At 38.2% G+C, this 18362-nt stretch overlaps 1 protein-coding gene across 1 annotated transcript in view; it reads left to right on the top strand.

Annotated features, from left to right (window-relative positions):
- Nucleotides 1-16517, top strand: part of LOC116510429 (coiled-coil domain-containing protein 169-like) — a 35373-nt gene extending 18856 nt beyond the window's left edge. Inside the window, exons 5-8 of the mRNA XM_032219990.1 lie at nucleotides 899-997; nucleotides 1459-1512; nucleotides 10496-10572; nucleotides 14990-16517. Coding sequence (XP_032075881.1) covers nucleotides 899-997; nucleotides 1459-1512; nucleotides 10496-10572; nucleotides 14990-15092 — 333 coding nt within the window. The 3' untranslated portion in view covers nucleotides 15093-16517. The remainder of the gene's footprint in view (nucleotides 1-898; nucleotides 998-1458; nucleotides 1513-10495; nucleotides 10573-14989) is intronic.
- The last annotated feature ends 1845 nt before the right edge of the window (nucleotides 16518-18362 follow it).

Here is an 18362-nt window from a genome sequence, read left to right as displayed (position 1 = left end):
ATGCGCACCCAACAGTCAGCTGGCCGCCGCACATACGCACACCAGTTTTTGACACTGCTGCATGCACGAAGGAGAGCTGATCATCATGCATGCATGTGTGCCAGAATCCCGGATGACAAACAGGCAAGGCCACGCCTGCCAGGCGACATGTCTTTGTGTGCCACTTTGGGCATGTGTGCCACTGGTTCACTCACCATCATGGGTCTATAGTAAGTACAGTCAGAAGGGCAGTAGTTCCTTCGGTTTAACCGTTTGCAAAACAAACTCTGGTGATGATCAAGCTTGTATACTGCTTTTTCACAGATTTGAGTTTTGTGTGCGTATGTAAATCTCCAAATTAAATTTCATCAGAACAGATCATGATCAATTTGTTTCAGATCATGAATTTCTGTCAAATCATAATTTAAATAAAACAGAATTTCCTGAAATTGCACATAACAAGGACTGTTGGGAATATTATTTTTTCCTGAAGTCTGTGGCTTATTCAAACTGCAATATTTCATGGTTTCCCTTGGATCTAAAAAGAACCATCCATGAGGCTCTGAAAAATCAAAAAGCCAAGGCAAGTTTTTGCATGGATATGTTATTGTTGAACAAGGAACAAAGATATAAATTCTGTAGCTGTATTTTCTTTAATAAGGGGTTAATGGATTTATTAGTCTGTGTGTGTGTGTGTGCGCGCGCACGCATGTGAATTAAAAGTAGCCCAAACCAATCCTGTGTATGTCTCTGCAGTTGCTTGGGCAAATAAATAAGATACTTTGAAATTATAGCTTATAATTGGGTTTAAAGCATGCAATCAATTCTAAATTGCTAATGGCCTTTTTCATTCGGTAACAGAATAGCAGTAAAACTAACAACTTGGTATATTTTATTTTATTTACATATTTAATGTCAGGATTCCTTAAATCAGTTTCTTCAAAAATTGGAAGAGGAGAAGAAAAGTCTCCAGAACCAGCTGAAGGAGTATGAACTTAGACTGGATCAAGAAGCAAAGGTCTGTATCTACCATAGTTCTTCTAAAATAGATCCATCTAAGGTGCTTCATGGTCACCTGTTATATTGATTGTACATACCTATGCATCAGTGGTGGGTTCCAAATCCGGTTCCAACCGGTACGGTTGGAATGGGCCCGGCTGCATCCACATGGACATGCGCAGCACGCACTTGCGTCTTAGCCTCTCCGCGATGCTCCAATTGTTCTGCAGAGCGTCACATAGGCACTGTACGCGCCAAGCGAGGAAGCCTTAAAAGACAGGTAAGGAGCTCGGGGCGGGCAGGTGGGCCCTCCAGAGCACCGTACCGGAACGGTATCCAGTGCTCCGGGTAGGCTCCAGTAAGCTTGTACTGGGGCGTACCGCCTGCAACCCATCACTGCTATGCATACATATGAATCCTGGACTATGCCTATTCTCTAATTTTCTGTTTTCTTCACTTATTTCTTCTTCTGGAATTTAGGCTTACCATAAAGCCAATGATGAATGCCGTGCATACTTAGCAATGATCTCACAAGTAAGTCTAAAAAGCTCTGGAGAATTAAGAATGATAAGAAAATATTTTGTCCTAACAAATCATTACTCTTTCCTTCTGAACTTTCCTTGTCTATTTTAAGCTGATTCACCTCTTGGCCAGAAAATTCTGCAAAGCTGAGTCAGCTAGAATGCTGGAGGGAATGTTAATCAGTCTTGCCATTTTCTTTCTGCCCTTGTAAACTTAAAATTGGCTATATGATGTTACTGATCCTTAACCTCTAACTAACTGTGTATTGTATTAAAGTGTATTACTTGTACACTCATAAATGTCACTGCTCATTATTTTTCTGCCTCTGGTTCTTCCTTTCCCAAGTCTAGTTAAAATTAGTGGAAGTGTTACATCTGCAAAAGAGCACTATGTTGTGGAAGATAAACTATTTATTGAGCCTATGACTGTAATTTTATTGGTTTGGCTTCAGAGTACAAGTAAGAATAAATTCACCTATCTTACCTATCAACAATCCATGGTATTTCCATATACGTTCATTCATAAGTCACTTTGGATGTGACTTTCTTTTCTTTTTTTAATGTACAAATTCAATAAGTATAAGTATAATCTTTATTGTCATTGTATTTAAATTGGTTATGTTTGGGGCCTATCTTTAAAACGTCCAAAATGGGATTATGAGTATTATTTCTTGCTTCATCTTCAACTACGCTTTGCAAAAGTCCTTGGTGGAACTTGCACTATTTTCCCACCTAATAGCACTAAAATTCTTTACACACAGATGCAAACATGTTCTAAATATTATGAGAAGACATTGTTAGGCTACATTAGCCCAAAGTCTGGAGGAGGTTTGATAATAGCTTTTCAGACTAGCACAATTTATTAAAATATGTAAAATTTATAAATATATTTAAATATTTTTAAAGGAGAAGGGTGGTTTGAAGTGAGAACAATAATTCCATTTTAAGAATAATCTCCATTTGAATCTAAATGTTATAAAGAACAAGTAGGGCTTCCTTTATAAAAATAGAAGGCAAGATACACTAGAAAAAGATTAAATTCTGGCACAATAATTTGATTTTTTTCAGCTACAAATAAATTCAACACAACGAAAAGGCATAGCAGAATTACAAAAAAATTACTGTAATTTTAGTAGTTAAAGATATTTAGTAGAATATCTTTTCTACTTAAAATGTTTATCTCTCCTATAGCCATCTGCACAATTCTCAAAGGGCTTTCCCATTGGCCATTTTTGCTGGAATTGTCAAATTGAAGAGTAGTAGCATTTGAAAGGCACCGAGGATATTTTTCTAAGTTTCAGTATTCGTGAATGTCTTTCTTGGCATGCAGTATTTCAAATACTGAAGTAATATTTTATTAATTATTTTTACCTCACATTAGAAATGTCAGCCTTTTCCAGTGACAAGGGTCTTAAACCCTTTTAAAAGCTTAAAATATTTGAACCTGGCAGTTTGAAATATTCCTGGAATCATGAATTGCTATTGATCAGCTTGTGATAATATTATTTTAATTTAATATTAAAAAAACAAGTGTTTATACTGAAAAGTCAGCCTGACATGTCATCATCACTTGCATTCTCCTGGTTCTATCAGTGAGGCTTTGTTTGAGAGGGAGGGAGGAAAAGTTAATGAAATTTGTTGATTTGTTTGTTGGTTTTACTAGACGTAAATATCATTCCAGTCACAATTGACTCTTCAGTAGCATTAGCAATATAATGGTAGTATTTTGAGCAATAGTTTTTAATTGTTAAAAGCTGGAGGTTTGAGAAAATATTCAGGTTTGCGGGTACTTTCTTCCTTGCATTGTTTGCAATGCTTATTAAATGTACACATAAATGAAAACATAAAATATATAAAAATATATCTTTCTAAAGATTAACAAATGTATTATATTTATTCTCATGAATCATAGCCTATTCCAATAGATGCATAAGTCTAGTTTTCAAAAATATTGTATGTCTACACTGCTATAGCAGGAAAATTGAATGAAGAGGCAGAATTACCTCAGTGACGTAAATAAAGCAGTAGGTAGTTATAACTATCACATTCATGTGTTATGTAATTGTATTACTTAATTTATTTATTATGCTTTTAGAGGATAATTTTTCCAGAGAATTCCTCAGTAGTAGGTGTCAGACCCTCTATTAACGGTACCAGAGACAGCTGAGGCTACCTAAAAAGGATTGTATATGCAAACCTTTCATATAGACTTTTGCAAATTACAATATACTTATGATTGGTGCACTAAAATTAGTGATTGAGTGTAATTGATTGGATATAGCACAATGTCATGTATTCAGTGAGGTCAGAATGATAAGGTAACATGGCAACAGTACAAAGAGTACTACTTGAGTTCGACTAAGACTTTCAAACAAAATTGTTATTGATTGATTACTTTATCTCCCAGGGATCTTGTTTATCGGTACTGTTTTTTGTCTGTCCTAATCTATGTTCCTAGTGTTGAACTGAGCTGACAGTAATTTCTCTGGAAAAATGAATACAGGGAGCACGGTGACTTTCTGTCTTGACTAACACTATACTTTATATTCCATTTATATGCTATTTTAAATATAACTAATTCTGAGCAGTTTATAGACCTTTAATAAGATGAAAGCTGTATCAGCAAAAGTACTTTGCTGATACAGGAGCCGAGGTGGCGCAGTGGTTAAATGCAGCACTGCAGGCTACTTCGCTGACTGCAGTTCGGCTGTTCAAATCTCACTCGGCTCAGGGTTGACTCAGCCTTCCATCCTTCCGAGGTGGGTAAAATGAGGACCCGGATTGTTGTTGGGGCAATTGCGGACTCTGTAAAACTGCTTAGAGAGGGCTGAAAGCCCTATGAAGTGGTATATAGTCTAACTGCTATGCTATTGCTACTTGTACGGTAAGAGATTCACCCCCAGGAGGAATGCAAATATAACTGTCTTACTTTATAAAGATTTAGTGAAAAAGCCAAAAGAAGTGGAATTTATCTGATGTCAGGAACAATGCTGTTCTGTAGGCTCAGTGAATCAGAAGACCTTGAGTCCAAGATCCCTTCAAATGGCACTTCCTAAAGAGCAGGCTCTAGAAATAGCTCTTTCTTCCAATCTGATAGAGAGGCAAGGATTTTGGGGGATAGGTGATCCATAGATAATCCTGAACTGGAGAAGATTCATAACATGTTAACCCTAATTGTAACACTATTCATGTCATTTTGTTGTTGCTGCTAATATAAGCTACTAACTTAGTTTAACTGACTTTTATCAAATTTTTCAAAGGCAAGATAACTTCAGGAAAACAAGTACCACTGGATTAAAAAAAATCTTTGCAAAGATTTTGGATTAGTAGTTGGGTACTCTAAAAGAAGAGAGACATGGTGGCTCAGTGGGCTGAGCTTGTCAATCAGAAAGTCAGCAATTCAACGGTTCAAAATTCCTAGTGCCACGTAACGGAGTGAGTTCTTGTTACTTGTCCCAGCTTCTGCAACCTAGCAGTTGGAAAGCATGTAAAATGCATGTAGAAAAATAGGACCACCTTGGTGGGAAAGTAACTGCTCTGTGCGCCTTCTGCGTTTAGTCATGCCAGCCGCATGACCATGGAGAAGTCTTCGGACAGTGCTGGCTCTTCGGCTTAGAAACGGAGTAAGCCCACCCCTAGACCCGGAAGCAACTAGCACATACAGTATGTACGAGGGGAACCTTTACCTTTACTCTAAAAGAAAACCTGTTAAAACTATATACAAGTCAACTTAATGTTTCATGCTTCTCTCCCTTTCGCTTCTTTGAGGTTCTTATTTGCAAATGATCCTGTATCTCATATTTACAACATACCTGCACGTTAATCTCAGTGTGGGTTGTAGATATTGATTATAGAGTATTTTAAATTGTATTAACAAGGAGCAGTAGAGAATCTTTTCAACCATATTCCCAAGTTTCTGGTTTTATTGGAAATATCTGCTCTCTACTAATACAACTGAAATGAAATTAATATCTGCAGTCCAACATACAATTTTGTTTTGTGCCAGATTCCTTCAATATCAAGCTGATGTGTTAGTGAATCACATTTTCAAACCCTTTCTATAGCTAGAATTGTTCAGTGTGCCAACCTGAGTAGTCTAAAGACAGGGTTTAAAAGTTTTCTGTTTTATGAGAAAACAATAAATAACAGTTTTCTAAGTTTTTCTTGTAATTGGAATGTCTTCCTATTGTTCAAAATTATAGACCTATAGTCTAATAATATTTTTCCTCATGAATCAGTAAGCCTCTCAGTAATACAATGTTTCATTTGTACATTTGTGTGCGTATCTATGTATGTTATTGTGTAATAAAGAAGATAAACTTTGGTTCTATTGTCTCAAAGAAAACTGTTCTTTAAATAGTGTTAAAAAAAAATAAAGATACTATATTTTACCTCTATTACACAACTGCTATTCTTTTCATCATGTACAAATAGGAAGAAAGGCTGCAATTAGCCATGAATCCATGTATTTTAAACCAGCATGCAAATGGTTTCACTCTGTATAATTATCTCTTGTCTTATAGAATGAGGTGCATTTGCTGAAAAACACTTCCATTTGTAAAGCTAGCTCTTAGTGCATTGGATTTTGTAATAAATGTATATACATTGCAGAAGTGAAAAGAAAGAAAAGGAAAGAAATCAGTTGTATCTGGTCTATGGACATCTTCTCTTTTTAACTTCTGCATTCAGTAAACACTTAACTAGCACTGAAGGATTTAGTTTAATCTGTGAACATTCCAATGGCAGAGCATTGGAAATTTGATTAATAGCTGATTGCTATTGAGATCTAAATAGGGAACTTCCTGGGGGCGGAGCCTGTCGCCGAAGAGGGCTCAACGGAGCTCCTCTCAGAGATACTGGTCTGTATATCTAAATAAGATCATAGATATCACCCTTGGTTGGCTAGAAGGGGCAGGGAGTAGCTCTGTGGCTAGGGTCTATTCGTAATTCACAGCCTTTTTCTTTTTTGGGGGGCTGTGGACGGAGATTAGATCCAGCGTAGCGGAGCTTTATCTCCAGCCAGTTCTTCTCAGCTGCTTTTTTTTGCAGCCCTAGACAGGCGACCCCCCCCCCAGGACAAAGCAAGTTGTTTGAAGCTAGGATTAATACGGGCGGGTCCCACCCCTGTGAGATTTATGCTTTTATTACTATCTTAAACACCAGCCTCATTTGTCCTAGAGGCTTCTTTGTTTAAACGGACTTCAAAATGGCGATTTCTCTCCGTTGGTGACTGATAGGGGATGTACTTAGCCGGCTTTAACCTTCCTGCAGACCGCTCCTTAACAAAATAATTTTTTTTTGGAAACAGAGGGGAGCGAGAGCGCTGTTTATTTGTTTATTTATAATGGCACCCAGGTCAAAATCGAAGCGTCTCTCTACGAATGTGCTTAAAGAATCTACGAATGAATTTAAAGAATGCACTATGAAATCGCTGCCCTTGTCTCCTACGCCCTCTACTGGAGAATTCTTAACACAGGAATTTTTCTTTCAAATGCTCAATGATTTTAAACAAGAAATTAAAGAATTTGTATTGGAGCTATATGGTAATTAAAGTCTAAGATTGCCCAAATGAAGGCGAATACGTTTGTAGCCGTGTCTGCCCTGACAGATTATACCGCTGAAATGGAGAATAAATTGGAAAGCTGGAGGAGGCTAATTCTAATTTGACTACTAATATCCAAACATTACAACAAAAAATTAGAGATACTCAAGAACAGCTTCGTTATGATAAACTTAACAAGAAGGCATTTGCAATAAGAGTCAGAGGATTCCGCGAAAAGGAGCGAGAGAATCTGAAACAGACCTTTGTTGAAGCCTTCAGCCATGCGGTGGGAAGCCCGGGACTTAATTTTGATTGCAGATTCGGAAAATCTAGCGCCAGATTCGTTGGTAGCGGAACAGCGACAGCTCCCGAGGGACATATGATATATTTCTCCACCAAAGAATCCAGAAACGCGATCGTGCAAAAGTTTTACAATAACAGGTTGCGAGTTGATGGCCAGGATTTGATTGTCTTCAAAGAAATACCATCCCAGATGTTAAAAGCAAGAAGAGACTATACTTTCTTAACTAAAGAGCTTAGAAATCATCAGATTCAATATAAATGGAGGCCCCAGCCGGCATTACGGTCACATTTGAGAATCAAAGACTTCGTCTCAATTCTGTTTCGGAGGCTCGAGATTTCTATTACAAGACTTTGAAGGCGGGACTTCCTGATTCACTTGGAAAGAGGAAAGACAAGCCGAAGGAGAAGGCAAGCAGCAGACCACATGGCTGCAAGATGGAGGGGGTAGCTCTCCCTCTCTCGGAGAAGCAGAAAAGCGGAGATCGAGGATTTAGACATTCTAAAATATTCGTCAAAGTTGTGGATTGAATGGGGGTTTGCGACTCTCTCCGGTAGAAAAAGCGGAATCGATATTGGTGGGGTGATGCTGAATGTATATTTGTAAAATGCATGCAGAATGATTACGCTGTTTAAATCCTGTTAGAAGGGGAAGTTTGATGGATTATTTTAAATAGAAGGTAAAGTGATTCTTGTTTTAAAGTATTATTTGAATAGTGGAATGATCCATGCTACTTAATTTTTATTAGAAGGGAAAGCTTGGTGAGATTATTTTGAGCTAGATTGTAAACTAATGTCTGCATAAATTTGATAGTGGTAAATATCAGAGAAGCAAGGATGAGGGTAAAATGCATGTGGAATGATTTACGTTGTTTAAACCCTAGTAGAAGGGAAAGCTTGATGGGATCATTTTAAGATCGAATGCAAACTGATTTTTGTGTAAAGTAATATTTGATCCACGCTGCTTAAATTTTACTAGAAGGGAAAGTTTGGTGAGATTATTTTGAGCTAGATTGTAAACTGATGTTTGCACAAATTTGTATAAATTTTGACTCTTGTGTGAATTACTGTTTGAAAATAAGGTTGAAAGATTATTTGGAGGACTATGGGAAATAGTGGTAATATTAGAGAAGGGACGAGGGTAAAATGCATGCGTAATGATTTACGCTGTTTAAATCCTATTAGAAGGGAAAGTTTGATGAGATCATTTTAAGATAGAATGCAAACTGATTCTTCTGTAAAGTAATATTTGAATATGTGGATGATCCACGCTGCTTAAACTTTACTAGAAGGGAAAGTTTGGTGAGATTATTTTGAGCTAGATTGTATACTGATGTCTATACAAATTTGTATAAATGTTTATCTGAATATAAGGTTAAGGAAGATGAACTGGAGAGTCTACAGGAGGATGGGGTAAATAACAAAGAAGCAAGAGACGAGAATAAATACATATAGAATGATTTACACTATTTAAACATAAATAAAGATGGGGGCTGAGCTTAATACAAAGAGTTCTTTTTTTCTTTTTTTCTTTTTTTTTCTTTGTTTTTCCTTTATATAATTTGTATTTTCTTTCTATCTATTTTTTTATATATATTACTTTTATTTTTATCCATACGATCATAAGATACTTTAGACAGAGGGCAGTGCCAGGTGTGGGCCCTGGGAAGTCGGGAGGATTAGGGATGGGGATTCATGGGGTGGGTGGGTGGGTGTTAATATAGTCTCAATAAGAAAAAAATGCACTTGTATACGGTTGTTCTTTTTTTTTTTTTCTTTCTTTATTTTTTTTTCCTTGGTTTATTTTATTTTTTATCATATTATATTAATAAACAACAGTTGAATAAAGGAATACACCAAGGGGAGAGGTAGAGGGAAAGAAGAGGGAGGAGTAAGGAAGGAGTAAGGGGAATGTAAGGAGGGTGCTGGGAGCAAGGGGAGAAGGAAGGTTTGAGGGGAAAGGGAAGTAGGAGGGGAGTGTTAGAGGAGGAAAGGAAAGTTGGAGGGGGAAGATGGGGTGTATAGGATGGAAGTGTCAGTGGGGTTGTGATTGATGAGTTGTGTTTTCTTTTTTTTTTTTTATTTCTTTTCTTATAGCAAATATCCAGTATATAAGTGACTGTAAAATGGAATGTGAAAATGAATAAAATAATTTGGAAAACAGAGATCTAAATAGGTTCCTTTTCATTCTTTTCTTTCTATGTTTGTGTGTTCTGTTATAAAAGGAAATAGTTTTGCTCTCCATCTTCAATAGAAGTAGAAGGTGCTGTTAGAGTGTAGTTTACATAGATGTTTCTATTGTTAAACTTGCCTAGATGATCTTTATAGCAGTTATTCCTCCTTTATTCTTAAGCAAATCTTCAACAGTATCCTTTCAACTGATTCCAAAATGTGCAATGATATTTTTTATTTATGTAGAGTGCAGTGTACATACTCCCTGTTATTTGGTCTGTTCATTTTGAATTAGTTGTAACTTTGTGCCAATCATTGGTGTCATCTCATCAAGTTTCAGTAATGTCTGTGACATCAAATTTGTTTTCTTAAGTTAGAATGCTAGTTGTCTAGTATTTCCTAAACTCTGTTCATTGGTATATAAATTTCTGAGGTTTTGAGTGCCAGTCTGTTATAATGTCCTAAACAAAACTGATCTTCATCTAGTGCTTATCTCTTTTGTGTTCTTATTTTTTGGCCCTGGTCCTTGGCTGTGTTTCAGTCTGGCACTTTACTCCTGACATTTTAGTGAGCCCCTGCCAAACTTTATTTTAATGAGATGTGTCCCAACTCTTCCCAGTAGTCTTTCATGAATATCATAGGCCATTGTGTAGAATCCAAACCCATATTGGCGACTTAAGTTGTTATATCTTCTTGCTTTATGGCCTTCATTATCTTCTACTTCCAGGTTAGTGATAGGGGTATATCTTAGCTAGTCCTCAGTAATATCATGCAATCATTATAAAATGAGATGTGCCACATATTTTAATGCAATTTTTGGATCATAGTTCAAATACTAATGAAGTATACCTACTATGTTTTTAGAGCAGCCTTTACAAACCAAGCATTCTGTCCAGATAGACCATTATGCAAATTATATAGAGGTGCTATTAGCGAGGAAAGCTTATGAAGAGTAGGGCTTAATATATATTGACTTTTGCAGATATCAGGATCTCTAAAACCATTAGAGAAGCAGAAAATAGATGCAGTTGAAATGAAGAGGGAGAACCAAGTTCTGAGGTAAATAGTTTTCATTACTGCTTTAATGGTTCTATTACTCATGCTAAGATGTGGGACTAGTAGGAGAGTGACATATTCCCCAAGTTATACCCGACATTGGGCCGGATTCTTCTCTTAGCCCAGTCTATTTCGTAAATTACCTGATACTGTTCACATAGCACATGAAGCTTGAAAGTGAATTGTTTTATTTTGGTTATAGTTACCTGTTCTGACCCCCCTGGCCTGTGAATAAACCAGAACCCAGGCTTGGCTGTTTGCCACTATTTAATTACTGAGGTAACAAATCCTTTTGCTGAGGGCCCAGACACTCACATTCAATAAAATAGCTTAGCAGATAGTTCAAATGAAGCAACACTGATAATCCAAACGAACAGACACAGCTAGGATACAGACAGATTTTCTTCACTTCTAATTTGTACAGTTGTTTCCTGCAAATGTCCCCTCCCAACGCCTCTTTTATAAACTCTCTTGGGAGGGGCCAATCCACAACCACCTATGCTTAATTATCATCTATGAGTCTGCCTACGGAGTTGCATCTTCCGTTTCTCAGCCCTTCTCAATCTAGCATCCGGGATAAACTGCCTTTGATCCTCCCCCCACTGCTCCATGCCTCAGGCACCTTCTGGTAACCAACCAGCCTTTCTGGTCCCTGCTCTGAGTCTGAACCCTGCAAAGGATCCTCCACATCTTCCATGGCAGACTCATATGGTTCTTTGCTATCTGAGTCCATCAGCAGCTCAACCGGATCCTGCTGGGCCACAACAGTTATCTATGGTTAACCATAGACCAAGGAGATTAGATTCAAAGTGCTGTCTGAAGATCATTGGAATGAGTTGTAATTTCTTAAGCCACTTATCATGGGATATTGTTATGGATATAGTTAGGAAAAACAACATACATACATCCTTAAGTGTTAAAATGCAAATAAACTTAAAGTAAATAAATATGCTCAGTTTTGTTTTATTCAACAACCCATAACACAGCTTACCGTATATACTCGAGTATAAGCCGAGTTTTTCAGCCCACTTTTTGGGCTGAAAAAAGCCGGCTCGGCTTATACTCGAGTCTACAACTGGATCCGGCAGTGCTGTTGCCTGTTGGAGGAGGAGGGGATTCTTCCTGCGAGACCCGTCCAGAAAAATGCGGGGAGCGGCATTTGTGGGAACTCCGGCCGCTGCCCACCGTGGGGAGAGAAGAGCCCCGAGCGAGCCGCCTCGGTTTGGCAACCAAACCCATCCAGCCTTTTACCTCCCGTCCCCCCGCCCCCCGCTCGCAGCCCCCTCCCGGGCTGGCCCAACTCCTCCCCGTGCCCGGCCTCCAGCCGAGGCAAGTCGGTGTCTCTTTAAGCTAGAGAGAGAGGGGAGGGAAGGCAGGGACCAGCCTCTGACAATGGGCCGGAGCGGCTGAGTTGGAGCAAATTCCGCGGCGGAGGCGGCGTCCCAGCTCCAGCGGCTCCGAGCGAGCGGCTGGCCTTCCGCTGGGCGCTCGGAGATGAAGGCGCGCTGGCGCTGAGTTGAGCGGCGAGCTTGCCGAGCGGCGCTCCGGGAAGCCCCCCTTCTCCCCCTGCTGGAAGCCGAGCGAGCCCCGCGCCCACGGACTCCCGCGGCGCCCCAGGGCTCCGGAGGCAGGACCCGGAGGCAGCCCAGCCCTGCCGCCGCCCCGCGCCCTCCACCCGCTGCGCGAGAGGGGACCCCGCTTTCCCCTTGCCGGATGCGTCCCTGGCGGAGCTGAGCCATGCGGCGGAGGCTCCTGCTCTGGTTCCGGAGCTTGCTGTGCCTCTGGCCGTCCTGGTGGGACCCGCGGCAGGTAAGAGGCGCCGTCGAGCGCCTCGTACAATGATTATGTATGAGGTAAGTGACTGAGACACACTCCTGGCTACGCAGCATGTTATTTCTGACTTAGTATACTATGAAATCCCCCAATCCTCCCCACTCCAGGGAAGGATACTATGAAATCCCCCAAATCCTCCCCACTCCAGGGGAGGATACTATGAAATCCCCAAATCCTCCCCACTCCAGGGGTAGGATACTATGAAATCCCCCAAATCCTCCCCACTCCAGGGGTAGGATACTATGAAATCCCCCAAATCCTCCCCACTCCAGGGGAAGGATACTATGAAATCCCATCCTCCCCACTCTCAGGGGAAGGATACTATGAAATCCACATTTCCTCCCCCAGGGGAAATACTATGAAATCCCCCTCCCACTCCAGGGATAGGATACTATGAAAGCCACATTCCCTCCCCACTACAGGGGTAGGATACTGCAAAATCCCCAATTCCTCCCCACTCCAGGGAAGGATACTATGAAGCCACATTCCCTCCCCACTCCAGGGAGGAAATAAATATTCAAAAACATTATTGGTATCTATTTTTATTTTTGAAATTTACCGGTAGCTGCTGCATTTCCCACCCTAGGCTTATACTCGAGTCAATAACTTTTCCAGCTTTTTGGGGTAAAATTAGGTGCCTCGGCTTTATTCGGGTCGGCTTATACTCGAGTATATACGGTAAATAGTGTGCATACTGGCTTATTTTTGATTTTCCTAATGCCCTGATTATTTGTGTGCATACAGTAAAACTTCACAATACCATTCAAATAGCTTATGCTTTTGAAAAATTAAAAAAAAATAAATTGAAGATAATTATATATTTAATTAAAACTTTAGTGCAAGACAAAAATGGCTTTACAGATGAGTCTGCAGATATGATGCTAAATTCAAGCTTACATTTTACTTTAAAACAGGTGATAACAAAATGAAAAATAATGAATTATTATCTTTAATGCTATTTCAGCTTCCCACTTTTTATAAAATTAGTTCCTACCTTATCTTTAACATCATAGAGTTGGTACAAATCCCTTTTATATAATGTGGATAATTTTAAGATGGCACTACTCCACCTCCTAATTACTTTATGTAGGTTTGTAAAAGTCATACTTAGTCTTTTAATTATATAGGTACCACAAAAAGTAGTCTATTTCTCTATTATTAAATATTCATCATGAAAAGAGCCAACCCACTTGAGGGGTCTAGAATGTAAGACTTTTGGAGTGGTATTTGTGTGATCTGCTCAAAGCAAATAATTATTGTATTCATGATTATCCTTAGAACTAGAATTAAGCGTCCCATTTTGAAAACCAAATCTAGCTGTCTTATCTACTACAATTTAAAAGCCTGGCTAGACACAGATTAAGATTTTTGGTCAGTTTTTGGGGCATTTCCAACTAAAAGTACTAGTGTATATAGCAAACAATTCAAACAGCTTACATTATATTATTATTTTGTAAACATCCCTTTCACAAAATCAGGAGATCAATGTAATATTTTTTTTAGGGATCTATAAAGCACTTTATTAAGAACTATCTGGATGGCATTATTTGTAGCAGATGTACGTATATAGAGCAAAAAAGCATTAGGCAATAGAAATCAATTGTTTCAAATATTATTATAACAAGAATGATTAAAAAGTCAAGAATGGCCACTACAGTGTGATCAAGGTGCCACCTATTTTTTATTATCATTTTCAACTTCTTTAACTCTTACTCTTTCCTGCAAATCTGTGGTAGGCTGTTTGACATTCAACCAAGTTGAATGTCAAATCTAAAAGCATTCTTCTAAATGGGAAATAATGCAATATGCTGATAGGCTCAAATAGTTTTCTAACAAGCAGATGATTTCTTGGAAAGAGCTCAGAATATAGGTAGCTTATGTGCAACAACGCATGTGGAAGACTATTTTCTCCAGACAATACTTGACATTTATTAAAAAATCCATGCCTTCTAAGGTCTCACTAGAGGCAATTAAAAACACACTCTTTTTATTTCTTTGATTCTCACCTCATACTAAGCCACAGTATATTATAACCAAGAATTATTTAACAAGCCATCACAATCTTGCTTCTGTGTATTAAGCCATAATTAACTCTTTATAAACCATAATGGCCTGGATTCACACATTATAGTAAGCTCAAATCAAATAATTTTGTTGTAGTTTAGTGTGACCTATTTTAAGTTATGATAGAAGGAAAATCTTATTTTCCAGGTTTAGTGCCTGGTAAAATATTGGTCTGATCCAATCCAGTCCTAGATGAAATGGTAAAAATTGTGGGGGCGGGGGGAAGAATATATGCTTCGGCTGTCATTGAAGGCAGCCATGCTAAAAGATTTCTTTAAGAGCAGGTTGCTGTTAATGTAAAAGGGTATGCATCCCTTTCATACCCAGCCAAAATTTAGTCTTGTCTTCCTTCTTAAAAAATAAATGTTCCATATTTTTGCCATCTGCAAATGAGGCTGGCCATTTTGCTCTAGCCCTGCTATCTAGTAGTGGTATAACAATTATCACAAAATGCCACGTTTCTATAGCAACAGGCAAGTGAAAGTGTGTTTTCTGAATTTTCTTCTTCTTTTTTTATATTTAGGAGAAAGTGTAATATTCCAAGAAACCAAAGAATACTGGACCCAAAGAAGGGACCAATTAAAAAAACAGCGGGAGTGAAACATCTTCCAAAGCTGAAACTCTGATTGCTTATTTTAGAATTTCTCCTTTTATTGTTTATTTTGCCACTTGCAATTACAGTAAACACAAAATGTTATTTTAAAATAGTATTTTAAAGGTTCCTCAACTCAAATACAGGACTAGCACCAGTGATGTTACCTAGTTTGTGAAATGAAACATCTGCAAGAAAACAATCAAGCTCAGAGAACACCAAGGACCCCTCAAAGAGAAATTCTTACGGCACAGTCTCAAGATATACTTTCTACATATGGGAACAATGTTCTAGTGGATTTTAAATGTATTGGGTCTGGCCTTTAAGATGTCATCCAGATCTAATACATCATTCTAATCCAAAAGCAAACAGGCTACTTTATGGCTTATGGTGTCATGTACAATTAGCCTTATTTCTTGTTGAAATGCAAGAAGCTGTAGAAATGTTTATGAGTCTCTGTTCCACATTGTAGTTTGCCTTCTTTCAACAGGCTGAAGTGGACACAGGCACAACAGGCATTCTGAGATACACAATCTTTTTAAAAGTAGTTTTTTATAGAAAAGGCAGTGGAGCCACTATGAAAGAATTTCAACAACTTCTGTGAATTGAATGCAGGCCTTATTTATAGTGAAAGCAAAGTTTACATTCTTACAGTTGAGTGTGTCCAGTCTGCATGGTATATTTGTCTTGAAACCACTCTTTTTTTGGGGAAGTGGGATCATTTCTTCCTGTTCCTTGTTTTGAAAAAGGACTAATCTAGTTCAGGCTATTTGCTCTTGCCTTTGAAAATAAGCCAGACGTGCCTTGCCCAAGCTAAGAACTCCAGAGTGTAGTGACTAAACAACTCTAAAATTTCCTTGATCATGTGTGCAGAATCAGTATTCTAGTTGGTTCTTATTTGGAATCAAAATGAGAAGCCATATCATTTCACTTGCCTCTATGACAGGCATTTTATGAGGAAGACAAAGAATGGTTTGTGCCTTATAACATATGGCATATATTTGGATAGTTCTTGCGTTAATCCAACCATTGTGATGCCTCTATTTGGTAGCCAGACCTTCATTAAAGAATTCTGAAAAGGAAGAACAAAACAGAAGGATTTTGATCAGTATGGAATTATGGAGGAAAAACAATTATTTGTGGAAGGTTTTGCAATAGTTCCTCTTTAACTTGCAAATCTCAAGTTATATTAAAAATATTACAGAACAAAATTCTCATTGATTTAATTCATGTATCTCTGAGTCATAAACCATGCTCTACAATTTACAATAACTGAATCTATTCATCATTTTAAGTCATAAACAAAACAATACCTCTAACAGCTTATTGAATTTTATAAACTCATTTATTTTAAAATAAGCTTTCTTATTTGTGAAGGGGACTATCTTAACGGGTCACGCATTGCACTAAAACCTGAGCTGGTTTGTTCACTCTTGGATGAATAAACATATAGAGAATTGTGCTGAAAGTAAACATTCTTTTATGATTAGATAGAAATTTTGTCCAGAGCATATTTTTCCCTTTCCATTTCATACGAAGTTGGTACACTATCTGTTGGGAAGCTATACAGCCCAAGCTGTTACATTCATATTTTCCAGGAATTGTTGCTGAAACAGCTATTGACCTTATTGTAATCAGTAATGCTCCTCATACTCAGGCATCCCTGGATCATTTTCTAAACCTACCCCAACAAGAGGTGGTATTCAGCCAGTTCTGACAGGTTCTGGAGAACCAGTAGTGGAAATTTTGAGTACTTCAGAGAACCGGCAATACATTGGCCCCATCCCTTCTGCCTCCCAGCTGATCTTCTTTTGTTGCTCTGAACAAGAGAATGGAGCTGGAAAGCAGGTTAGTGGGGTGGGGAGGGAATGGGAATTTTGCAGTATCCTTCCCCGAGCACGCCCACAAAGCCACACCCACAAAACCAGTCGTAAAAAAAATTTGAATCCCACCACTGATCCCAACCAATAATATACAAGAAACTCTTAGACTAATGAAGTGCTCAGTCATTTCTTGTAACAGTACTGGCATTTAGATTACAGGAATCTCTCTTTGTTCTCCTTATGGCCATAGAAATTACTTCTGCATCCTTAGAAAGAAATAGAAGGATAGAATATCATTTTTCTTAGAAATAAGGTATATTTTCAGGAAACTGTCGGAATACTGGGCAGAGCAAGAGAAGGATTCCTGTTTCATAAATTTATCATAAGCAATGGGGGATGAAGTAAACTTCCCAGATGATCAAACTTGCTCAATTGAGGATGACTATTTCACATTCTCTAAGCCAGCTATTGCAAATGATGGGACCCTCCTGAAGTACAAATGTAAGCTCAGAATTCCCTACCCAATATGGCTATTACTGGGAATTCTAGAAATAGAAATCCACAAAATGTAAAGCACTATAGAGCGGTATATAAGTCTAAATGCTATTGTTATATGCAAGCAGCAATTGTGAATATATGTTATCTCCAGCTCTTTAAAACAGTTAAAACCTTTTTTGGTAGGATCTATATAAGTATATTAGGGACGTAAGCTTACACACTGCTAATTCTTAATTTGTTTAAGCCTTGTATAGATTATGATCTGGTATGATACAAATCACAAGCCATGATTTATAAAACACAAGAATTATGTTTGTTGAACATTCAAATCCAATGGTGCAGACTCCTTACAATGTCTTAACTACTGACCACAAGGGACAATACAGCATAGATAGATAATTAACTTTACTCTCTGATCCCCTTTCTTATCACTCCACTCTATCTAAAAGATTGCTAACTTGAGGTAACTTCCTTCTGGTTTTCTTCTTGGACATCCATGCATACATGGGATACATGGATGTACAGTACATAGCTGTGTGCTTAGCCCTTGAATTATTGTGTGATAAACATTTTTACTGAAACAGGTGCAAAAGAGTAAATCTACACTAGATCAATTATTGTTTTAATGATATTTTTTCAGCAGCTGTAAACATGTTTCTTTAGCATCAACACAAAAATGTAGGTATATCCAGTTAAAATAAATTTCGACAGCTCAATATGGAGTTACATTTCAACAGCTTCTAAAATACCTGGTATATTGCCAATACTAAATAATTCAATCTCATAATGTCAATTCTATATTTATCTAGATCAGGATGGGGCGATGATTTTCCTTCAATCCTCTTCTGGTTTCCCAGAGGGCTAGTGAGAAGAGGAGAACTAGTTTATAAGAAAGGGGTAATGGCAGCAAAGAGACCTAATTGTCCAGTAGTTGCTCATCTCTAGGTGCAAGTTATCTCATAACCAGAGTACCTTAGAGGGAA

Source organism: Thamnophis elegans, chromosome 6 (genome assembly GCF_009769535.1).
Source record: "Thamnophis elegans isolate rThaEle1 chromosome 6, rThaEle1.pri, whole genome shotgun sequence".
Taxonomy (NCBI): Eukaryota; Metazoa; Chordata; class Lepidosauria; order Squamata; family Colubridae; genus Thamnophis; species Thamnophis elegans.
Note: the sequence above shows the minus strand (reverse complement) of the source record. Positions and strands in the feature narration are given on the sequence as shown.